Source organism: Labeo rohita, chromosome 17 (genome assembly GCF_022985175.1).
Source record: "Labeo rohita strain BAU-BD-2019 chromosome 17, IGBB_LRoh.1.0, whole genome shotgun sequence".
Lineage (NCBI taxonomy): Eukaryota > Metazoa > Chordata > Actinopteri > Cypriniformes > Cyprinidae > Labeo > Labeo rohita.
The window spans coordinates 25,934,544-25,960,674 of NC_066885.1; the positions used below are offsets into that span (position 1 = coordinate 25,934,544).

The 26,131-nt window shown below is 36.0% G+C and overlaps 1 protein-coding gene across 2 annotated transcripts; it reads left to right on the plus strand.

Moving 5' to 3' along the window:
- The first annotated feature begins 23 nt into the window (after positions 1-23).
- Positions 24-25,642, plus strand: eprs1 (glutamyl-prolyl-tRNA synthetase 1). Of its 2 annotated transcripts, XM_051133443.1 has the most exons (35): positions 24-182; positions 2,404-2,488; positions 2,568-2,667; positions 2,768-2,924; positions 3,016-3,164; positions 3,356-3,456; positions 4,802-4,928; positions 5,067-5,259; positions 5,343-5,514; positions 5,605-5,838; positions 5,932-6,016; positions 7,002-7,061; positions 8,917-8,937; positions 12,454-12,564; positions 12,686-12,822; positions 13,860-14,067; positions 15,006-15,118; positions 15,201-15,318; positions 15,409-15,798; positions 15,989-16,192; positions 17,552-17,797; positions 18,166-18,417; positions 18,497-18,771; positions 19,035-19,086; positions 19,172-19,381; positions 20,680-20,752; positions 20,839-20,918; positions 20,997-21,098; positions 21,208-21,363; positions 23,008-23,205; positions 23,283-23,456; positions 23,542-23,702; positions 23,792-23,870; positions 23,956-24,020; positions 25,192-25,642. In XM_051133443.1, exons 1-35 carry the CDS (start codon positions 140-142, stop codon positions 25,340-25,342), a joined length of 5,082 nt encoding a protein of 1,693 aa, XP_050989400.1. In that variant the 5' UTR covers positions 24-139; the 3' UTR covers positions 25,343-25,642. The 2 variants fall into 2 exon arrangements, with proteins under 2 accessions (XP_050989400.1, XP_050989401.1); XM_051133444.1 differs by lacking the exon at positions 8,917-8,937.
- The last annotated feature ends 489 nt before the right edge of the window (positions 25,643-26,131 follow it).

Below are 26,131 nucleotides of genomic sequence, written 5' to 3' on the forward strand. Positions count from 1 at the left end.
TTCAGGGTTCAGTGTTTCCCGGGTCATTGTAGTGCTGCGCTCTCTTACAGCAGGCGGCGCTGAGCAGCTTTGTGGCTTGTGAAGTAGTTTCATGCTGGAAGTGTGACAGGGCCATTACGAGCAGACGAGGAGGAACGACATGGCACTAAACTTGACTATCAACAGTAGCAACCCACCTCTGGGTAAGTACACATGCGGTGTGTTGCATATACTCCAAGCTATGATGCATTTTGCAGAAGATCTCGCACGTCGGCTCAATAAACTGACACGCAGAGTATCCTCGTGCCATCGTGGCACATCTATAATTATCTCTCTGCATTCCCTACCGTTTAATTGACTTCTGTTATTTTAATAGATAGTATATTGAAAGCAAGAACAATGACAGCAGTGGTAGTTTGGTACAGCTTCAGTAAAAGTGAAACAGAAGATAATTTGCGAATGTTTTTATGAATATGAGGGAATTTTGTGGGTTTGCAGTCATATTAAGGAAAAAACGAAGGGTTTGTTTGAGCGTCTTTGTTTTATTTTGATTGTAGAGGCGATACACTATCTATTTAAGATGTTAAGATTTAAGATAAGCTGCTGAATGACATTTATTGTTGGTGGGATGAATTGAAGTGCGCCATCCAGTGCTGGGAAAGCAGTGTCACTGGCTGATGCAAGTCATTTGAAAGCTCTGACTGAGTCTGTTTACTCCGCACCTGTCTCTGAGCAGCAGGATTATGCAAGTCGTTTTGTCAGAAACCTTTATTTGCATGTGTGTGATCATTTTAATTGTCCCGCATGTTGTCGTAAAATTAGAAATGAAGTAGTCTTGCTTACTAAAATGTGTGCAAACCAGTGGGAACACAGTAAACCTAAACCAAAATGGGTGTGACTGGTTTAATGCAGTAATTGAATGTGTCAGAATTTTGTGGTTAGATGTTAATTGTCAAACCTGTTTTTTATCATGAACGGAATTCTGAGAATTTGCATGCATGCATAATGTAGAAAATGGCCATGTATGTAAGAGCTGTGTGGAGGTTTCTTATATACACTCAATTTTACAAATATTTTAATAAATGCTGCAAATAGTACTTATTAACATTAATTTAACTGAATGCAGTAAATAATCCTGCTGTTTCCTTTCGACTGCTTTATGGAATATTATTAATTCCTTCAGGTTCATGTTGAGACAAATAGACAATGAGTGTGTGCATTTAAAAAAACAAAAAAAAAAAAAACAAAAAAAAGCTTTTATAACATTATACACAAATTAATCAAAAGTGTTGATAATGACAATGTTACAGAAGATTTCTATTTCTGATAAATGCTGTTCTTCTGAACTTTCTATTCATCTGAAACCTAAAAGAAACTACTCAGTTGTTTTCAACATCATCATCATCATAATAATAATAACAACAACAACAACAATAATAATAAATGTTTTTGAGCAGCAAATCAGAATATTAGAATGATTTCTGAAGGGTCATGTAACAGGAGTAATAATGCTAAAAATTCAGTTTGAAATCACAGGAATAAATTGCATTTTTAAAAATATATCCAAATACAAGAGTTATTTTAAATAGTAAAAATATTTCAAAATGTTACTGTTTTTGATGTACTTTGGATCAAGTAAATGCAGGCTGCATTTTTTTTTTTTTTTTTTTTTTTTTTTTAGAGAACATTAAAAATCTTACTGTTCAAAAACGTTTGACTGGAGTGTAAATCATTTAAAACCTTATAAAAAATTAATAATCTAATAAACTTATAATGTGAACTGTTGATAGCACTGTTAGCAAAACTGTTATGTATATAATATGTTTCTACAAAAGGAAAATGCCCCATTTTTTGACAAGTGCAAAAAAAAAAAATAAAATAAAAAAGTCAATTTTATATATATATATAATTGACTAATGCATTTAGCTGACTAAAAGTAAAATAAATGTTGTTCATAAAGCTTTCTTGAGAGGCAAAACTAGATAATCCACATAAATTATTTGCAAACTAAATGATAAGCACAGAATCTAAAAGGACTGTTTTGATCAGTTTATTTTTATTCTGATGCCATCTCATAATCAACCTTTTAATGAAAACACATCTGTTTTGGTTTCATTTGTGGTTCGGCTTTATGTTTTCTTCTCAACCTCACCCCATATTCACAATTTAAAAAATGTCCATGCTATTGTGACAGTATGGTTACATCAGTTTAAGGAATATATTGTTGGCATAAATTATATTTTCCACAGCATTATCATTTTTGCTGTAATATATTTTGTATGTATGTGCAGTATAATATTAAGGGATTTGGAAATAAATGACTGAATGCAGGAACATGTCATTTTCATTTTAGACTTGTTTGCATGACTTTGCATAGAGCAGGTACAGTATTAGATTTGCACTGATAGTTTTCTCTGCCTGTAGGGGCGCTGTTGACTGCTGAACATGTGAAGGGCAGCGTCAATCTCTCTGTGGAAGAGGGCAAAGACACCATGCTCCATGTCTCTGAGTGAGTAAACGTCTTTTAAAGACAATAAAATATTTTTCTTGTATACATATTTATGTATGTATATTCTGTCTCCTTTCAGTCAGGTGCAGTTCAGTGACGTGAACTCCATCACGCGTTATCTTGCCCGAGTGGCTCCGGCGTTGGGACTCTATGGTTCTAACATGATGGAGCAAACTGAGGTTAGATTTGGAAATAATATACTATGTTTCACTGGCTCTCTGTAACAGATTATATATATTTAATTGGTTAATGTTGTTGATAATGTTCTGTCGTTTGCAGGTTGATCACTGGCTGGAGTTCAGCGCCCGTCGTCTCTGTGGTCAGTCAAATCTCTCTTCTGCTCTGGGGGATCTGGATAAAGCTCTGGCACTGAGAACCTTTCTAGTGGGTCACAGTTTGACCCTGGCTGACCTCTGTGTCTGGGCTGCTCTTAAAGGTCAGTTATTTATCTTTAAGCTAAACTACAACAGTTTTTAATACATATGTTTAAATAGTTTTCAAAAGTAAGTTTGGTGCTTGATCCACAGGAAATGGTGAGTCACAGGTCAAGCCAAGCTCCTACCCTCATGTGTGCCGCTGGTTTTCGTTCCTGAGCTCTCAGGTGCCATTCAGTTCAGTGGGCAGTAAATGGGCCAGCAAGATCTCGGCCAGCAAGATCTCTGCCGTCAAAGCTGCTGTGAGTATATTTCCCACTGTGCTATCAGGAAACTGTGGTTGGCTTTCTGACGGGCTTTTGCAATTTTATGTGTCCTTTTGGGGGAAAAAAAGATCTAAATAAATAACAATGTTTACAGTCAAAATTGAAGTTTACCCGACGTTGAACATACCTTATTATTAATGAAGTTGTTCATTTTCCCGTTTTTTTAGCCTGTGGAGAAGGAAAAAAAGCAGGATTTGGGAAAGTTTGTGGAGCTCCCTGGTGCTGAGATGGGCAAAGTAGTGGTGCGTTTCCCCCCTGAGGCTAGTGGGTAAGTTGTGTCGTCTATACAGTAAAGGTCTGTCACAGTATACCTTGCCATTCAAAGTTTATTTTCAGAAAGAATTCTCCTACCAGTATATATACCAGTAGGCACAATTAACCGGTAGAAATTTGGTTAAGATTTCCGACTATCGTTTCTATCGCGTTTGCATGCTCACATTATGTTGCTATGCTACACGGTCACCAAAACTTGTTTACATGCATTTTTTAGGATTGTGGTTTTACGTCCCAGGACATATTTTTAAGTGATTTTTAAGCCGTTGAAACGCAATCAGCAGCCAAAGATAACTCCTTTCACTATATGCTGTCAAAGAGGCTCCCGAAGAAATGCACCCAAGGAAGAAACCCAGGAAACCACAATCTCTGCAGCTGAATGAACAGATTATTTGAAGGAGAACTCCACTTTCAGAACAACAATATACAAATAATTTACTCGCCCCCTTGTAGGGCTGGGGATATATCAAATATTAGCGATAATATCGCAATCATTTTGATGTAAAATTTGAAAATATCATAAATATTGAATATTTAAAATTCCCCCTTTTCCCAAAACATCTTATACTACTGTTTCAGCTATTAAAATAGTTTTGTATGTAATGGCAAAGTGACTGTTCCAGCACCGCGGTGCTCGCGTCCGGTGTAGACACGGTGTGAGTGTTTTTAATGAGTTATGTTACAGCCCTCGTTTTAATGGGGGCAAAAGAAAATCATGTTTTTTATTATTTAAAGCAAATGCAAACAATATCGAGATATATATCGAATATCGTAAAAATTGACAATATCGAGATATCAAATTTTATTATATATCGCCCAGCCCTACCCCCTCGTCATCCACGATGTTCATGTCTTACTTTCTTCAGTCGTAAAGAAATTGTTTTTTGAGTAAAACATTTCAGCTTTTTTCCCATATAATGGACTGATATGGTGCCCCGATTTTGAACTTCCAAAATGTAGTTTAATCCCAAATGCAGTTGTAAACTATCCCAGCCAAGGAAGAAGGGTCTTATCTAACAAAATGATCGTTTATTTACATAAAAAAAAAAAAATACAATTTAAGTACTTTTTATTCTCAAACACACTGGGTCGGTACTTCTGCAGCGATGTAGGATGATTTTGAAATGATTTTTGAAGTTGAGGAAGAAAATACAATTGGAGTTTATTGCATTTAAACTGCATTTTGGAAGTTTAAAATTGGGGCACCATAGCAGTCCTGAAATATTTTCCACACAAAAATTTTTGTTCTGGCAGTGGACTTCTCCTTTAAACAAACAAACTTACCAACCCAACTTTAGAACCAAACTTTAGAATGATATTTTATCTTTTCGCCCTCTCAGATACCTGCACATCGGTCATGCCAAGGCAGCTCTACTGAACCAGCACTACCAGGTCAATTTCAAGGGCAAGCTCATCATGCGCTTTGATGATACCAACCCTGAGAAGGAGAAAGAGGACTTTGAGAAGGTATGACATTTTGCCATGTTTTGTCCATTTTGCCCTCTATGTCGTGTACATAATATGTAATATAATGTGTATTCTCTGTAAAAAAAAAATAAAATAAAATAAATAAATAAAATAAAATGCTAACACCTTTTTCTACAGGTCATCTTGGAGGACGTGGCCATGCTGCAGATCAAACCAGACCAGTTCACCTACACAAGCGATCACTTTCCCACCATCTTGCGCATGGGAGAGAAACTTTTACAGGAGGGCAAGGCCTACATAGATGACACTCCTCCAGACGTCATGAAACAAGAAAGAGAGCAAAGGGCAGAGTCTTGCAACCGCAGCAACTGTAAGCATCACCAGTGCCGGTCTTATTACTTTTCTTCAAGTGATTTTGAGTTATTGCACTAAGCATGTTGTTTATCTCCGCAGCTGTAGAGAAGAACATGCAGATGTGGGAGGAGATGAAAAAAGGCACAGAGTTTGGCCAGACCTGCTGTATGAGGGCAAAGATCGACATGAATTCCAACAACGGCTGCTTGCGTGACCCCACACTCTTCCGCTGCAAGAACACTCCTCATCCTCGCACCGGCAGCACTTACAAGTGAGTGAATAACACACATGCGGCATGTTGCTAAATGTTGCCAATGGCTTTCTTTAACTGATGTTCCCTTTTTCCTCTCTCTCCATCCAGAGTGTATCCCACATATGATTTTGCGTGCCCCATTGTGGACAGTGTTGAGGGTGTGACGCATGCCTTGCGTACCACTGAGTACCACGACAGAGACGAGCAATTCTACTGGGTAATAGATGCCCTTGGTTTGCGTAAACCGTACATCTGGGAGTACGCCAGACTCAATCTTAACAATACTGTGCTCTCCAAGAGAAAGCTCACCTGGTTTGTCGATCAGGGCTATGTGGACGGCTGGTGTGTATCAACCTCACTGTCTTGACTTTATAAGAAGGAGCTTATTTGGATTGCGTGGTTTAACTTCTTTCTTCTTGTCTTTAATTCCTGCAGGGATGACCCTCGTTTCCCGACAGTCAGAGGTGTGCTACGTAGAGGAATGACTGTCGAGGGACTCAAACAATTTATTGCTGCTCAGGTATGTGTGTGTGTTTTTTTTTTTTTTTTTTTTTTTTTCCCACAATTACAATATATATTTTAATCTGTCAATGGAACAATTGGATTCATATTTTAATCCATGGAACAATATAATTCATATTTTAATCTCTCAGTAGAACAATAGGATTCATATTTTAATCTCTCAGTAGAACAATAGGATTCATATTTTAATCTCTCAGTAGAACAATAGGATTCATATTTTAATCTCCCAGTGGAACAATAGGATTCATATTTTAATCTCTCAGTAGAACAATAGGATTCATATTTTAATCTCTCAATAGAACAATATAATTCATATTTTAATCTCTCAATAGAATAATAGGATTAATATTTTAATCTCTCAAAGGAACACTAGGATTAATATTTTAATCTCTCAATAGAACAACATGAAAAAATAAGTTTGTTTACATAATTTATGTGTAAGTGGTGTGTATATTTATTATGTATATATAAATACACACACTTGCATGTATACAGTGATCAACATTTGAAGTGGATCAAAAATGTTTATCAGAGTTGTCCTAAGATAAGAATAGGTATTGTTTTTTTTTATTTTAGGACAACTTTAAAAGGTTTTGATCCACTTCAAATGTTGACTACTATATATATAAAAAAAACAACCTTATATTTATATATAAAATGTATGTATATATATATATATATATATATATATGTGTGTGTATATATATATATATATATATATATATATATATAATGTGTGTATATATGTATGTATGTGTGTGTGTGTTTGTATTTACATATACATTATAAGTTCTCACACATTTATTATATAAACACCAACTTTTATTTTGGATGCGCTTAATTGCAATTAATCATTTCACAGCCCTAATTTTTAGTTTTACTTTTTAGTTTAGTAGTCTTTGCACATCAGATTTTGTTTATTTATTAAAACACAATTTGATTCACATTCTTTTTCGTTTTCTGTCCATTCCACTCTGTTACAGGGAGGCTCAAGATCTGTGGTCAATATGGAGTGGGACAAGATCTGGGCATTCAACAAGAAGGTAAATATTTAAACCTTGCCAGGGTTCATCATGGCTGCACCTGATCTCCAGCTGGTCCTTGTCATCCCATTCATCCACTAGTTTAAAAACCTTAAACTGAACAGCTGGCTAACATCTCTGCACTCTGCCAGTGGTATTCTGTTAAGCAAAATTTTAATTTGAAACTAATTTTCAAGACTTTAGCTTCCAAGCTCACCAGACCCCTTTTACATTTGCATGTCTCCCTCTCTCCCACTTTTCTCATTCTCTCTGACTAACTTACCTAAATGCACCTGCTCTTAATTGTTGTTTTTTGAAGTCAGCAAAAAAGCTTATTATTTTCTTAAAATTAATTAAACAAAAACCACTGTTTCCGTGTTGCTTTTTATTTTTATTTAAGTCATGTAACAATCATCTTTCAAAAGATGCACACGTTTGTAATTTGCATCTGACACTGATCGTCTACACTTCGTTACTTGCATCAAGCATGTGCGGAGCTCTTTGACACTGCTCATTATTGCAAGCTTCAGCCTTCCTTTCTTTACTTTGTTTGGCACCATTCATTTTCTCATCTATTTCTTTAATTTCTTCAGAATTCTGTCATCATTTACATATGTTTTCATTTTTGGACAAGTGATTCTTTCAAATTTGAGCATAGTTTACCCAGAAATGATAGTAAACCCCAAAAAGTGTTGTTCTTTCATCTTTAAAGACTTTTTCATCTTCCAAACAGTAATGCAGATATTTTTTTGAAGAAAGAAAAGAGATTTCTGCCTCCCAAGTGAAAGCCCATTCCACTTTTATGAAAACATTGTAAAAATAATCCATTTTGAATCAAGCAGTTTAATCTAGACACATTAGTTTTGTAATAAATAGATTTAATTAGGCTTTTATTCTTGTAGACATAGACACTGATCAACACACAACACAGGTCACATGAAATATGGTATGCAGAAATTCAGGCATGCTTGTTTAACGTGCAAAATTGAGTGTTTTACTCATATGTCACGGTAGAACTTCCATTGACCATATTTGATGATCTGTATGTATGTGCATTGATCAGTGTTGTTTACTTGTGTATAAATGCCTAATTTGTATCTTTTCATCATGAGGCAATAGTGTCCGTCAGGAGACTTGGATTAAACTGGCTATTCATATATTTCTTCGATAATGTCTTTATGTACTTTTTGAAGCTTGAAAGTTTTGGTGGAATGGACTTTTAATGGAGGTACAGAAATAAGGTTTTATTATTTTGAAGATAAAAGTTTTAAAGGGTTAGTTCACCCAAAATAATAAAAAAAAAAAAAACTGTCATTAATTACTCACCCTCATGTCGTTCCAAACCCGTAAGATCTTCATTCATCTTCACAACACAATTAAGATATTTTTGATGAAATACGAGAACTTTCTGACCCCGCATAGACAGTCGGTTTTTGGATTTCATCAAAAATATCTTAATTTGTGTTCCAAAGATGAACGAAGGTCTTACGGGTTTGGAACAACATGAGGGTGAGTAATTAATGACAGAATTTTTAATTTCGGGTAAACTAACCCTTTAAGGGTTTGGAATGACATAAGGGTTAGTAAATGATAATCGTTTACATTTTTGGTTGAACAATCCTATTAACACCATCAACCCTTGGAACTAATTTGTCCAAGAGCAGGAATGTTGTTGTTTGTGTTGCCAGAATTTATAAAGCATACGAATTTGTTCAGAGACATTAGCCATTGGTTTAAGTTTCCTCTGATGGAGTTACCTTATGGTCAAAGTAGATTTAGGTGTGATATCACATTGAAACACTTTCCGTTCTGTCTGTCTCTGAGCTCTCTGTCCCCTGTTCTACATTAAAGTGCATCTCGCTCTTCTGTTTACAAGCTGCCAGTTAGCTGTAAAAAGGTACTCCTACTCCTGTTCCTCCTTCCTCTTGTTCCTCTTCTTCAAGTTTCCCCTGCTCCCTGCATTGTCTGTTCCCTCTTTCCCTCTAACTTTATATTCCCTGATCTATGGCTTTTACAAAAGTCCAGATTATTCATCTGGCAGAATATTTATTCTGGCATGGATTCTTCCCTCAAAAATGAAAAATCTCTCATAGTTTAGTCGTTCTAAACCTTACAATTTTCTCTGTTCAGTGGAGCACAATGTTTGACCTTACAACCACAAACTGGCTTTTTTATTATATTGTACTGTGTTTTTTTTTTACATCAAAAACATCATAATTTAGAAGTATTAGATTGTTTTCTGCTCAGACTGAATAGGCGTGGCGGATTGTAGACTCGGAAGTAAAAGCCCTCTGCTGTGATTAGCTAACAGTTGTGTGTTTGACAGTGCTGTGATTTTTAGGTCAAAAACACACACATACTTAGGACATATTAAATGATGTGTAATAACAGACAAAGCAATAGTGAGCACATAATAAAAAGAGTTACTCACACTTGTGTTGCGACATTACTGTTGGATTCAATATAGTCAGCGCAGCATTGTCTTTTGTTTTAAAGACATCTCAAAGTCCACTCCAAAGGGAGATATTTTGTTTTCAAAAAAATCCCTTTTCAAGAACTACAACGAACGGCTCCTTTGGACTACAACGTTTGTTTTCCGCATGCAGTGATGTCACAAAGTGGTCCAGTAGAATATCATTAAATTTAATCCCGCCCACGGAAATTCGAATTGTTGGAGGGAGGGTAGGGACGAGGTGGGGGATTACCCTAACTTTAGCGATGCAGCGCGGAGAACCACTTCAACAAGCTGTAGCGCGGCAGATATAAACACAAGCATTGACTAGAGTGGCTGATTCAGAGCTTCAGAGAGTGTTTCTTCTCAGTAGTCCAAAAGAAGTCCAATAATATGCATCCATCCATATAAAAAGTGAATATGTACGATATATACAATACAATATTTATTGTCATTTATTATATATATATATATATATATATATATATATATATATATATGAAGAAAAAAAAGACAAATGACGATTTGGGGAAAAAAATTAAAATTTTGTACATTTTAAAGTTAAATTCTTCAATCTAATGCAATTTAAGAGTTCAAAATTAAGAGCTCAACCCATGAAAACATAAGGCATAAAATAATCAAAAAAAATCTTTGATTTGACCCTGTACTTGAACTTTAAAGGGGACTCAACCTTCTTCTTATTTGTGGTGTACTGTCTCAGTCTAAATTACATTCACACTGGTGTTTTAGGAAGCCAAACAAATTAGAATGTAATATTTAAAAAAAGTTTACTTCCAGACCAAAAAAATGTACAGATAAGTACTCACCCCCTTGTTATCTAAAATGTCCATGTATTTCTTTCTTCAGTTGTAAAGAAATTATGTTTTTTGAGGAAAACATTTCACCATATTTCTCCATATAGTGGACTTCTATGGTGCCCTGATTTTGAACTTCCAAAATGCAGTTTAAATGTGGCTTCAAACGATCCCAATTGTGGTTGTAAACGATCCCAGCTGAGGAACAAGGGTCTTATTTAGCGAAACGATCGGTTATTTTCATAAAAATAATACAGTTTATATACTTTTTAATGTCAAACGCTCGTCATCTCGCTCTGCGTGGACTGTTTTTTTTCCCGGTTCATGACAGTTAGGGTATGTCTCAAAACTCTCATCTCATGTTCTCCCTCAACTTCAAAATCATCTTATATTGCTGTTTTACCTTTTTTGTTAAGGGTGTTTGATCTTCTTTGCATGTTCACTTTGCAAAGACTGGGTCAGAACTTCTGCAGCGATGTAGGATGATTTTGAAATGATTTTTGAAGTTGAGGGAGAAAATACGATTGGAGTTTTTCGACATACCCTAACTGTCTTGAGCCAGAATACACAGAGTTCAGGGAGAGCAAGACAAGATGAACATTTGAGATTAAAATGTATTTAAATTGTATTTTTTAATGAAAATAACCATTTCACTAGATAACACCCTTCTTTCTTGGTTGGGATCGTTTACAACCGCATTTGGGATCATTTGAAGTTGCATTTAAACTGAATTTTGGAAGTTCAAAATCAGGGCACCATATCAGTCCATTACATGGAGAAAAAATCCTGAAATGTTTCTCTCAAAAAACATAATTTCTTTATGGCTGAAGAAAGACAGACATGAACATCTTGGATGACAAGGGGGTGAGTGCATTATGTGTAATTTTTTGTTCTGGAAGTGGACTTATCCTGTAAAAAAGCTATTTCGTAGGTATATTATTTTTTGCTTTACACTGCAATAATGTTCCTTATTTAAACTGCTCGCTGTCAACTATTCATACTGCAATTTTAAGCTTTTATTTTGATGGAAACGGCAGAAAAGCTTTTATTTTGAAGGAAAACTCCAGCTTCAGTGAAAACAGGCTTTTAAAAAGGCATCTCACCACAAATCAAGTGAAATGCTGTAATAATGGCCCAAAAACACTTTAAAGACTATTTATGTTAGAATTTTTTAAAAATCTACACTTTTTGCCCTTCATATCTTCAAGTGACCACGATAATGTCAAAGCAGTTTTACTGTCGTGATACCACGGTATTGATAATATTGTTATATCTCTAATGAGCGTGTTAAATATTAGTGGTTGACTGATATTAATTTTTTTGTTGGCTCATGCCAATATCTAAAAGTTGATAAACTGCTGGCAACTTCTTGAATCTGTAATCCTATACTTGTTTCTAACAAAGAAATTGTTAAAGCATGAATAAAAAGCACACTCACTAGTGTGGTAGGTCTGTCTGTGCTGAGAATCATAATTTACTAAATAAAGACCAGGTTACACTAATTTTACTTAGAGTACACATGAATATGACATTTATGGATATAGCACAGCATAGCTTGAAATCAAAGATTTCAAGTTTGTCGCTCATGCATGTCCAGTTGGACAACCTGGTCTGTAATCATGCACCTTGCTTTTTTTTTCCTGCTGACTTCCTCCCATATGCAGCTTGTGTCTGTGTTTGTGCTATCGCTCATTTCCTCCCCTCATACAGCTTCTGGCAGATTCTGTAGAAAGTGAAAATACATTAATTTAGAACAATTCATGTTGTTCAGTCAAACTTAATTTAGCTGTAGCGCTCCCCAGTGACACGTTTCAAACCTTCCGCTCTTGATTTCTTTCTGAAAACCTGTTAATTGTGGTCAACTCCCTCATGTCCCAGTCAGAGGAAATAAATACTTACACTATTAATTACCGAAATAAGGCTGCAAGCTGTTCTGGGTGTGCATTATGCACCTCTGTGGCTGTAACAGTCTGATCGGTACAGTGTTTGGCTTCCCCTGCTCGTCATTTCACTCTTCTTTACCTGTCCTCACTCATCTTGTTTCATCTGTTGATCCATACAGAGCAGTGTGAGAGCGAAAAAACTTTGGTGGTTTTATGTGATCTGAAGAATTATTTGTTCCCCTCTTCTTTTCCTCCCTGTATAGGTCATTGACCCAGTAGCCCCAAGATACACTGCCCTACTAAGCTCGCAGGTTGTTCCAGTGTGCATTTCTGAGGCCAAGGAGGAGATGAAAGAGGTTGCCAAACATCCCAAGGTAATAAAAATGGCAATCACAAGATTTAGAACGTGTCTGTGCCATAAATATTTTTAGTAACTGTCACAGCCATTGGGAGACAATTTAAGTGAGTCACATTCTATCTTGTGGGGATTTACAGAATGCAGATGTGGGAATGAAGCCGGTGTGGTACGGGCCAAAGGTCTTTATTGAGGGTGCTGATGCAGAAACGTTCACAGAGGGTGAGACAGTCACCTTCATCAACTGGGGAAACATTATCATCACCAAAATCCACAGGTAAAACTCTCAGAAAAAATTGTTTAAAGCAGTCTAGCACAACATTAAAGGATTAGTACACCCAAAAATGAAAATTGTTATTAATTACTCACCCTCATGTTGTTCCAAACCTGTAGAACCTTTGTTTATCTTCAGAACACAATTTAAGATATTTTTAATTAAATTTGAGAGCTTTCTGTATTGTTTAACTTCCGTTGTAACTTCCGTATTGGTTTTTTTTTTTTTTTTTTTTTGGCCGGAATCTGCCAGTTACAATAAAGAGTACAGTACCGGTCACAGTATGTCCATATTAGATTAATAAAAATCCAAAATCTAGGTTTGCTTTAGAAAGAAAAACATTACATTAAGAGCCGGGGGTGAAAACGTTTTGAACTTGAAGATCAGGATAAATTTAACTTATTTCATCTTCTGGGAAATATGCAAGTATCTTCTGTAGCTTTTGATGGACAGTACTAAATGTAAAAAAAATTAAGAAAAATGTATACATCTTCGTTCTGTTCAAAAGTTTTTTGCATCGTTTTTCCTTCTGGAGCATCAGTGAGCATTTGAACCTCTTGTAATAGTTGCATATGAGTCCCTCAGTTGTCCTCCGTGTGAAAAGATGGATCTCAAAATCATACAGTCATTGTTGAAAAGGGTTAAAATTCACAAAAATGTTGAAAAACCAACAGTGGACAGTTTTACTGTTCAGGACAAACAAGGGACTCATGAACTATCACTAAACCAAAAAAAATAAATAAATAAACACAGCTGTGAATCATTCAGGTAACAACATAGTATTAAGAATCAAGTGTATGTAAACTTTTGAACAGTGTCAATTTTATAAATTCAACTATTATTTTCAATTGTGGACTATATGTAAATGCATTTTATGTCAAACATCTTATTCAGGTCAGTACTACATAAAAAATAACGTGCATTTTGTATGATCCCTCTTATTTTGGTAAAATAATTAACATTTTGCAGATTCTGCAAGGTGTATGTAAACTTTTGACCTCAACTGTATATGCATGTAATTTATGTTTTCCCATCTGCAGGGATGCCAGTGGAGCAATCACGTCTCTGGATGGTCGTCTGAACCTGGAAAACACTGATTATAAAAAGACCACTAAGATCACCTGGCTCGCTGAATCCAGCCGTGCTCCATTCGTGCCCACTGTCTGCGTCAACTACCAGCACCTCATTACCAAACCGGTTTTGGGCAAGGATGACGACTTCAAGGATTACATCAACAAAAACAGCAAGGTGTGGTATTCAAGACTGTTGGGGTGTTGTCTCTGTTTCTATGGTTACATTTGCACTACAGTTGAGCAGAAATGACATTATTTCATTCTCAGTTCTGTTCTGGGCCACTTCCATTAGTACAAAAAAAAAAAATCTATACTAAATATGTAATATGTAAATGGATTTTTGCTATGTGACAAATAGTCAAGAAGAAATTATATTAGTCTGACTGTATCATAATTACACTTGATTTGCATAACATTTATGAATGGCACTACAGTACACAAGAAGGTGCAAAATTACAATACCATTCAAAAGTCTCTTATGCACACCAAGGCTACATATATTTGGTCAAAAGTAAGATTTTTAAAAATGTCTAATTTAAAATGACAGTTTTTTCTTTTCATATATTTAAAAATTAGGCCTGGCAATCGCATACAAAATAAAAGTTTGAGTTTCCCTAATATATGAACCTAATAAATAAATAAATAAATATGTTATTGAAATATGTTGTTTTATGTACAAAATATTTTTATTTATATATATATAATATAAATTCTATAAAAAATATAATAAATACATATACTTGTAAATATTTCTTAAATATATACATGTATGTGCTTATATTCATATATACATAATAATTACACATAGTACACACATATATATATTAGGCAAACTCAAACTTTTATTTTGTATGTGATTAATCGTTTGCCAGCCCTATTAAAAATGTAATTTATTCCTGTCATGCAAAGCTTGAATTTTCAGCATCCAATACTCTAGTCTTCAGTGTCACATGATCTTGCAGAATTCATTCTAATATGCTGATTTGTTTAGAAGGTTCAAAATAACAGCATTTGTTTGAAATATAAATACTTTAAATTTGTCTTAACTGTCACTCGTTTATGTATATATTGTTGTAATGTTGATGTGTAGTAAAATTAATATTTGGTTTCCAGATAGAGGAGAAGATGTTAGGAGACCCTTGCCTGAAGGACTTGAAGAAAGGAGACATCATACAGCTGCAGAGACGTGGTTTCTATGTCTGTGATCAGCCTTATGAGCCAATCAGGTTGCACCTCTTATATGTTCAACATGCAGTCTTATGAATAATAAACTTTCTATTTTTATGCTAATATAACCTTTTCGTTTAGCCCTCACAGCTGCAAGGAGAGTCCCTGTGTCCTCTTCTACATCCCAGACGGACACACAAAAGAGATGCCCACTGCTGGCTCCAAGGACAAGAGCAAGAGCCAGACATCTGCTAAACCTGTGAGCACAGAATTGGATCATCTGTTTGTTCTCTTAATTAGTCAAATGTTGAAGAAAATGATCGCTCTATTGTAATTGTTCTTCCTTCAGGTGAAGGCAGAGTCTGTTCCTCTAAGCAAAGCCAAGCAGGCTCCTGTCTCCAGCCCAGCGCCCGCCGCACCAGGAGACTCTTCCGCTCTTTTTTCCAGCATTGTGGCTCAGGGAGATCTAGTCAGGCAGCTCAAGACAGGCAAGGCCCCTAAAGAGCAAGTGGACGCTGCTGTAAAGCAGCTCTTGGCTTTGAAATCTGAGTTTAAACAACTGACTGGACAAGAGTACAAACCTGGAATGGCTCCACCTACATCTGCCCCAGCACCAAAGAGCTCCGCCCCCACCCCTGCAGCAGGAAGTCCAAGCCCTGCCTCCTCCGGTTGTCCATACACTCGCGTTACAGAGCAGGGCGAGATAGTCAGAAAACTGAAAGCTGAAAAAGCACCCAAGGTCCGTTTCTGTCACTGTGTTTACATATAAATGTGTTTTAACAGTGTGTGGACACAACCACCGTACAATGATGAACCCTTTCACTTCTTTTTTAAATCCCCCAAAACCTAAACAATCACAATTATCAAGCTGTTTTGATTTTCTGAGCAGTATGACAGTAATTGTTGACCTAGTCTTCATCATTTCACAGGAGCAAGTGGATGCTGAAGTGAAACAGCTCTTGGCTCTCAAAGCTGAGTTTAAACAGCTCACTGGTCAAGACTATAAACCAGGCATGGCTCCGCCCACAGCATCTCCCCCACATTCATCTGACTCCTCCCCTGCTGCCATATATGGGCAGGTGTCTGAACAAGGGGAGGTGGTCAGAAAGCTGAAAGCAGAGAAAGCACCAAAAGTAAGACTATAATTACATCTCATCTCTGTAAATTGTCAATTAATATTCATACCGTTTTTGTTTTAATATTGAAATTCTGTTGTGGATATAAATCTTTAACCACTAAAATGTAACATACATACATATACAAAATATGTATATGTATGTATGTAGATATGATATGAAGAATTCATTTGGATCCCAAATACGGTTGTAACCATCCCAGCCGAGAAAGAAGGGGCTTGTCTAGAGAAACTATCGGTTCTTTTCATAAAAATAATACAAATTATGTACTTTTTATTCTCAAACGCTTGTCTTGTCTTGCTGGCTCAAGACAATTAGGGTATGTTGAAAATATGATCAGAGTTTTTCTCCCTCAACTTCAAAAATCATTTCAAAATCATCCTACGTCACTGCAGAAGTACCGACCCAGTCTTTGCAAAGTAAACATGAAAAGATCAAACACCCTTAACAAAAAAGCAGAAGAGCAGCGATATAAGCAAAAAGCAGCGATATAAGATTATTTTGAAGTTGAGGAAGAACGTGAGATGGGAGTTTTTCGACATACCGTAACTGTCATGAACCAGAACAAAACAGTCCAGGCAGAGTAAGACAAGACGAGCATTTGACATTAAAAAGTATGTAAATTGTATTATTTTTATGAAAATAACCGATCATTTCGCTAGATAAGACCCTTCTTCCTCGGCTGGGATCGTCTACAACCGCATTTGTGATTGTTTGAAGCTTCATTTAAACTACATTTTGGAAGTTCAAACTCGGGACACCATATCGGTCCATTATATGGAGAAAAATCCTGAAATGTTTTCCTCAAAAAACAATTTATTTGCGACTATTTTACATATTTTACATATTTTACGACTATATGTGAATCTTTATTTTGAAGAAAAAAAAAAAAAAAAAAACTACACCAAATCAGCATATTAAAATGAATTCTGAAGATCATGTGACACTGAAGACTAGAGTACTGGATGCTGAAAATCCAGCTTTGCATCACAAGAATAAATTACATTAAAAGTAACCGCTATAAAAATATCACATAAAAAAAAAAAAAAAAAAGTATTATATTGTATTATATAATATAAAAATATATCATAATTTTTCAGATATAATGTAACTTGGTATAACAATATATATAAATATGTAAAATAAAAATATATAATAATTAAATAATACAAATATAGTTTAACTTAATATAAAAATTTTTGTAATATATTATATAATAGAAGATAATATATAACACTTAAAATATGTAATATATAATAATATGTAGTAATTTATTTATTTATTTATTTCATTTAAGCTTACTATGGTGATATCAGGAATCACAGTGTGTAATTCATTTTTTTCCCCTCATTCCAGGACCAGGTTGATGCAGCAGTAAAGCAGCTTTTGGCTCTGAAGTCAGAATATAAGCAGGTGACAGGACAGGACTACAAACCTGGAGTTCCCCCCGCTGGTGCTTCTCCATCAGCTCCAACTCAGCCAGCCGCCACCACTACCCCTGCTTCGTCTGACTCCTCTGACAGCCCTTCTAAGGCTATTTATGATCGCGTCTCTCAACAGGGAGACCTTGTGAGGAAATTGAAAACTGAAAAGGCCCCCAAGGTTTTGACTTATTTAAATTTTGCTCAAAATGTATTACAAAATTTTACATATTTTGTATTTTTATATTATTATATATTACATATTTTAAGCGTTATATATGTTATTTAGTATTATATAATATATAATAAAATGTTTTTTTTTTTATATGAAATATTTTAGTTTTATATATTTACACTATATTTTTATATAATTATGTCTTTTTATTTTACATATTTATATATATTTTTATATTAAGTTACATTATATCTGAACATTTTTATATATTTTTATATTATATAGTACCATATAATCCTTTTTTTTTTTTTTTTTTTTTAATTTATGTTATATTTGATTGAAGTAGTATTCAACAATTGCTTGTATTTTTACAGGATCAGCTAGATGCTGCCGTAAAGGAGTTGCTGAGTCTAAAAGCCGAGTACAAGCAGCAAACCGGACAGGATTACAAACCAGGCGTGCCTCCACCCTCAAGCCCTGCCCCTATACAATCCAGCCCCGCCCCTCCCCAATCTAGTTCCTCCCAGCCTCAATCCAGCTCCTCCCCTCAGGCTCAAGCACTGTTTGCAGACATAGCCCAGCAGGGGGAGCAAGTGAGACGGCTTAAAGCAGAGAAAGCTCCAAAGGTTGGTTTGCATCTGTTTGCAAAATTTAATTATTAATGTGGCCTTGTTTTTGGGCTCACGTCATTCTAATCTACTTCAGGAGCAAGTTGATAAAGCAGTGAAGACTCTGCTTGAGCTGAAGGGTCAGTATAAAGCACTCACTGGGGAGGAGTACAAGCCTGTGACCACCCCAGGATCCTCAGGGAACACAGGAGGAGAAGACAAGAGCCGTAAGGAGAGGGAGAATAAGTCTGAGAAGCAGGGAGGAGGTGGAGGAGGACGCAAGCAGCAGAAGGGAGGAGAGAAACCTCAACAAGGTCAAGACTCTGGAGCAGGAGGAGCAGGGGATGGCCAGGGGCCAAAGAAACAGACAAGGTGAGAGGCGAAATTGGATACTGTTTATATGATTCCACAAGATTTGAATGGAGACTTGAGAAAGTTTTGCAGTTTTAGTACTGCCACAACTGGTTTTGTCCTCCAAGACTAAACCCCAAACACAGTCTGTTCTGTCTGAATGCCTTTTTCAGACTGTAGGCTGTGTTTATGAACACTTCACTTTAATTTTGTATTAAGGGAATGTTGCATTTGCAAGCAGGAGCTGTTGATTCACTCACTTGTTTTGTGTTTCTCAAATGTAGGCTGGGTCTGGAGGCAAAAAAAGAGGAAAACCTGGCTGATTGGTACTCACAGGTACGCTTTGTTCACATGATTTTGTAAACTGTGTAAAAAGTTTTGTCAGTTGTTTTAAAAAAAAATCTATTTCTGCGGTATTTAGGTCATCACCAAGGCCGAGATGATCGAGTATTACGACGTCAGTGGCTGTTACGTGTTGAGGCCCTGGTCTTATGCTATCTGGGATGCCATCAAAGAATTCTTTGACCGGGAGATCAAGAAGCTGGGTGTGGAGAACTGCTACTTCCCCATGTTTGTCTCTCAGGCTGCCCTGGAGAAAGAGAAGACCCATATTGCAGATTTTGCTCCAGAGGTGAGGAGCTAGAAATAAAGGAATTGAAGTATATAAGAAGTCTTTTTAAAGTATAAAATAAAGCAGTAAGCCCCAAGAAGCTGTGGTTTACAGTGAATTTATATCAGCTGAGGGGCGTTGTTAGGCACAGCGAGTAGTGGAGTATAAGTCTTTTCTCCTTAGGCTAAAAAAAATTAAGATTTTTGAGGAAAACATTCCAGGATTTTTCTCCATATAGTGGACTTCAGTGGTCGCCAGTGGGTTAAAGGTCCAGAATTGCAGTTTCAATGCAGCATCAGCAAGCTCTATACAATCCCATCCGAGGAATCAGGGTGTTATGTAGCAAAACAATTGTTAATTTTCTAAAAAAAAAAAAAAAAAAAAAAAAAAAATTCTATACTTTTTAACCACAAATGCTCGTCTTGCACTAGCTCTGCGTCCATGACTTCATGCATTATGTTGGAAAGGTCACACATGACGTAGGCGGAAGTACCGACCAGTGTTAATTTTGACAGCAAATTTTGATTTAGTTTTAGTCATAGTCTTTTGACTAAAATGGCAGTTAGTTGTAGTCATATTTTAGTCATCTGAATTTTTTGTTTTTTTTTGTTTTAGTCGACTAAATATCATAAGATTTTATTTTAAATCAGCAGTGTATTTAGACAGCTAAAATCGAATGGGTTTAGTTACAGTGCAATGCATTTATTAAGCATTTCTCTGAAATTACCAAACTCATTGTATAGGTTTGGTATTAAGGTTTTATCATGATAGATTAACTGCTGTGACACACAACATGCCTTTATATTAAAGGGGTCATCGGATGCCCTTTTTCCACAAGATGATATGATTCTTCAGAGTCGTAATGAAAAGTCTATAATATACTTTGGTTAAAAATTCTCAATGGTTGTGTAAAACAACACCCTTTTTACCTTGTCAAAATCAGCTCTGCAAAATTCATCGCGTTCTGGTCGAGGTTGCTTTAAATGTTAATGAGCTCTGCTCACCCCGCCCCTCTCTTCTCTCTGTGGAGTGACGAGCCTGTTTACTTTAGTCGCATTTAGCCGCGTTTAGCCGTTAAACTTGCTGACTAGCATGTTATTAGGAAAGGCGATCGCAAAGATTCATAAAAAAAAAAAAACCCTTATACTCACTTCTGCTGTAAGTGAATGATTTGCGCAAACATAGACGGATATATGTAGATCCGGAGGCACATTCCCTTCACAAACAAACGTAATCCAGTGCATCTTCAGCGGCTCAGATGTCGCGAGTAAATGACCACCACTATGTTCATAGTGCTTTTTATTTGCAAATGTCTTTAGGTTGCTTGGGTGACAAGATCAGGAAAAACAGAGCTGGCGGAGCCCATCGCTGTGCGTCCCACTAGTGAGACAGGTGAGCAACTTCACCTCTATCTTACATGGACTGTATTAGCAGTTTTATTATCTGTTTAATGAATTCAATTTCTTTTTTCATTGCAGTTATGTATCCTGCATATGCCAAGTGGGTTCAGTCACACAGAGATCTGCCAATCAAACTCAACCAGTGGTGCAACGTTGTGGTCAGTTTCAGCCTCAATGATATACTTTATATCGCTTTTACAAACACTGTATATTCATTCTTCTTTTTGCTTTCTTAGCGTTGGGAGTTCAAACACCCCCAGCCCTTCCTGAGGACCAGAGAGTTCCTTTGGCAAGAGGGACACACAGCATTTGCCACCAAAGAAGAAGCCGTAGAGGAGGTAAGATGTGATGTATCACACCTCACTCACAACTATTTACATGCAGATCCCAGTAAAAAGTTGTATCATGTTTCTGACTCTCTTGCTCTTTTATCCGTCATGTGTGCAGGTGTTGCAGATTCTGGACTTGTATGCGCGGGTCTACGAGGAGCTGATGGCCATCCCTGTGGTCAAGGGCAAGAAGACAGAGAAGGAAAAGTTTGCAGGAGGAGACTACACCACCACTGTGGAGGCTTACATCTCAGCAAGCGGCAGAGCAATTCAGGTTAGCCTTTGGTTTGCTAAACATCTCAGTGCACTTATTTTACAGTCTTTGTTTGGTCTGTTTAAATATTTATTAAAAAAAAAAAAAACATTATACAGGTACTCTTTAAAATAAGAATAAAATAGAGTAGGACTGGGAATTATCATAAATCTTCCATTTCGATGTTATCAAACATTTGTATGGAAGCCCATTTCCGCCCGCCATAAAAAATAATAGTTTATTGCGACTTTTTATCTTGCAGTCCTGACCTCTTTTCATGCAAATGCGAGTTGATTTTTTTTTTTTTTTTTTTTTTTTTTTCTCTTGCAGACTGTTTTGTAAGTTTTTATCTCGCAATTCTTACTTTTTTCTCACAGTTGTGAGTTTATATCTCACAATTCTGACTTTTCTCTCGCAAATGCAAGTTTGTATCTTGCAATTCTGACTTTTTTTCTCACAGTTGTGTTTATATCTTGCAATTCTGAATTTTCTCTGACAAATGCGAGTTTATATCTAGCAATTCTGACTTTTTTCTCGCAGTAGTTCTTGCAACTGACTTTCCTCACAAATGCAAGTTTATGTATCGCGATTCTGACTTTTCTCGCAGTTCTGACTTTTTTTTTTTTTTCCTTGCATTCCTCACAAATGCGAGATTATGTATCACAACTCTGACTTTTTTCTTGCAGTTGTGAGCTTATATCGTGCAGTTCTGACTTTTCTGGCAATTCTGATCTTTTTCTCACAAATGGGAGTTTATATCTTGCAAATTGACTTTTTTTCTCAGGATTATGAGATATAAACTTGCAGTTGCGAGTTACAAAGTCCAATTCTTAGGGGGATAAAAGAAAAAATTGCGAGTTTACGTTTCACAGTCCTAACTCACAATTGTTAATTATAAAGTGAGAAATACGAGATACAAATTCATAATTCTGAGAAATGAAGTCAGAGTTGTGAGATACGAACTCGCAACTGACTTCTTTTCCTCTCAGAATTGCATTATATAAACTTCAGTCAGTTGTTTATATTTTGCATTTCTGACTTTATAACTCGCAACTGTGAGTTTATATCTTCACTATTCTGAGAAAACAAAATCAGAAAAATCAGAAAAAAGTCTTGTGAGATAAAAAGCTGCCATTTAAATGTATTTCAGGGTCATTCATTTATTTATTTATTTTAATGCATTTAGCATTTTATATTTTTTGGCTACTGATGTCCTGAACAACTTTAAATATTTAATTATGTGTAGAAAAAATTAAAAAAGATAAATGTAAATGATAGATAAATAAATCAAACAATAAAATAAAAATGTACTTGTTTAAGTACTTTTAAAAATAAATGTAAAAAATTAATACAATTCGCAAAGGGCAGTATCTAGAGCATGTGCTTTAAGCCAAAGTTCTTTCAACTGCATATGGGATCTTAAAAACACTTACAAACACTTGCAAACCACCCAAGACACAAACGCAATGGTCGAAATCGTTCATCTAGCACACATAAACTATGAAAAATACAGAGTTAGACATAATAGCAATGTCCAAGAACCCACCTGCAGCACCCTAATATTCAGAAAACATAAAAGTGTACCTGCAGGGAAAGTCATTGAAGTATTGTAACACTGTTAGGGTACTGCAGAAAGGTTTGAAACTCTCCTTATCACTTTTACAGGGTGCCACATCTCATCACCTGGGCCAGAACTTCTCCAAGATGTTTGAGATTGTCTTTGAGGACCCTAAGAGACCGGGTGAGAAGCAGCTGGCCTACCAGAACTCATGGGGCATCACCACACGTACCATCGGAGTCCTGACGATGGTTCATGGAGACAACATGGGCCTGGTGCTGCCACCCAGAGTAGCATGTCTACAGGTACGCTGGAGATCATTTCTTCTTTTTGTTTATAATGGATCATAGCATTGTATCTAAGCTTAAACTGTGATTCGCAGGTCATCATCATTCCTTGCGGCATCACAGCCACTCTCCCAGAAGCAGAGAAGGACATTCTGTTGGCCCAGTGCAACAAATATCTTTCCAGACTACAGAAGGCCGACATCAGAGTCAAGGCAGACCTGCGTGATAACTACTCACCTGGCTGGAAGTTTAATCATTGGGAGCTGAAGGTATGGAGGTTCTCTCACAGCAAAATCACAACAATACACAAAAGCTTTATGCTTGAATGTATGAATTCCTGTTTTTTGAATGCAGGGTGTGCCCATAAGGTTGGAGGTTGGGCCAAAGGACTTGAAACAAGGCCAGTTTGTAGCAGTAAGAAGAGACACAGGAGAAAAGCTCACTGTGCCAGAGGCTGACGCAGAGAAGAAAATGCTAAACCTTCTGGAAGAGATCCAGAACAACCTCTTTAAACGGTACAAGCACCTGCTTCCTGTCACCATATTAGAGCTCTGTCATTTCCATCAGGTGCAGAATGATTTACGATTTTTCTGATTTGTCTCAGGGCCTCTGATGATTTGCACAAACACATGGTTGTGGCTGATACGATGGAGCAATTCCAGAAAGATCTGGACCAGGGAAGAGTAAGTAAACAATGTGGTTCCAGAACTCTGGTTACTGTTTTCCATCAAAACCAGAATTTTGACTAATTCAACAAATTTCTCACAGATTGTGCAGATTCCCTTCTGTGGAGGCATTGAGTGTGAGGACTGGATTAAGAAGACAACAGCCAAGTAAGAGAATAGTCTCTTTCTCCATGCTTTTGGATTGTTATTCCTAGATAACCAGTATAATATTTAAAAAAAAAAAAAAAAAAAAAAAAAACACCATGCAATGGAGTCATTATATATACATTTTTATGTATTAAAACCCGAACAAAACTGATTGAATTTTTTAAATAATGAAATTTATTTTAAAGCTATTATATTGTCACTACTAAAGGCAAACATAATTAATTTTATTTGAAAAATATTTTCTTTCAAAGTTGGCATCATATCTTTTTTCTGTCGTTTGTAAAATTATAAACTCGCAAATGTAAGAAAAAAATCTGAATTTTTAGTCTAGTGTATCTCGCAATTCTGACTTTTTTTTAGAATTATGAGTTTATTTTTCAGAATTGTTTGTCTGGCATTTCTGACTTTCTAACTCACAATTGAAAAAAACTGTCAGAATTACAAGATAAAAAGTTGCCATTTTGACTTTCTCGCAATTGCGATTTTTGTATCTTGCAATTCTTATGTTTCTCCCAATTCTGACTTTTTTTCTCACAAATACGAGTCTGTATCTCACAATTCTGACTTAATAACTCACAATTGTGCAATATCTCGCAATTCTAACTTTTCTCCCAATTCTGATTCTTTTTTTTTTCTCAGAATTGTGATATAAACTAAGAGCTGCGAGTTTATATCTCACTATTCTGACTTTTCTTCCAATTCTGACTTTGTTCTCAAAAATGCTTATAAAAATTTGTATCTTGCAATTCTGACTTAACTCGTAATTGTGATTTATATCTCCCAATTCTGACTTTTTTCTCAAAATAGAGATATAACTCAGAACTGAAGGTTTATATCATACAATTCTGACTTATTCTGAAAAAATTCTGAGAAAAAAGTCAGAATTGTTAGTTTATATCTTGCAATTCTGACTTAATTTTTCAGAATTGTGAGAAAAGTCAGAATTGCAAGAGAAAAAAGTAGCAATTACTTTTTTTTGTATTCATAAAAATGTCTGTCAATTAAAACCAATGATTTCATGATAAAAAAATAATAGAAACTGTAATATCAAATGACGTCATTAAATATCATTTAATATCATTAAACGCGCACACACACACACACACACACGTGTAATTATATTTATTTGTAGATGTGGTTACCATTAACACTTTCTTTTCTGTGTCATTAGGGATCAAGACCTGGAGCCTGGTGCACCTTCGATGGGAGCCAAGAGTCTGTGTATCCCCTTCAAGCCCTTGAAGACCCTGCAGGCCGAACAGATGTGCGTCAGCGGCAAAGAGCCTGCGCAGTTCTACACGCTGTTTGGTCGCAGTTACTGAAACAGTTTTTCATCCCTATAATAATGACTCACCTTCTGTCAAATGCACTTGCAGAATAACTCTAAGACATCTGTCATCTCCTCTAACCACTCAAAATATTGCTTTTTACTATATTTTAGAGGAATCCCCTCTATTTTTCTGGTCACAGGTTTAATAGCTGACAGGCAGAGAGTTTTAGGCTGAGATTAGATGTTTTATGCGGCCATAATAAACCTTTGCACATCTTTGTCCTAAATATATGTCTGACAATTGTAATGAACTAAACATTATCTGTAATAAAGGGATTCTTAATTTCTATCATTTTTTGTGCTTGTATTGACTTTCGTATCTGGTTTGTGTACAAACATGGGGATCTGAGATTAAGGTGTTTTCTGAAATTATCTAACATATGCCGTACACACCCACACGTTTGTTTTTGTGAATTGTGGGGACTTTCCATAGACTTCCATAGTTTTTATACTGACTAAACGATATTGTCTATCCCCTAACCCAACCCTAACCCTAAACCTAGCCCTCACAGAAAACATGTTTGCATCGTTACATTTTCAGATAAACATAATTTACTATTTTTAATCATTTTTTTACATTGTGGGGACTGGCCTGCAGTCAAAAATTTCAGGTTTTACTATCCTTGTGGGGACATTTGGTCCCCACAATGTAGCAAAAACAAGTACACACACACACACACACACACACACACATATAGGAAGAAGTTTCCTATGGTCATCAAAGCTGCGTTTGATCAAAAATACAAAAAAAGTAATACTCTGAAATATTATGATGTAAAAT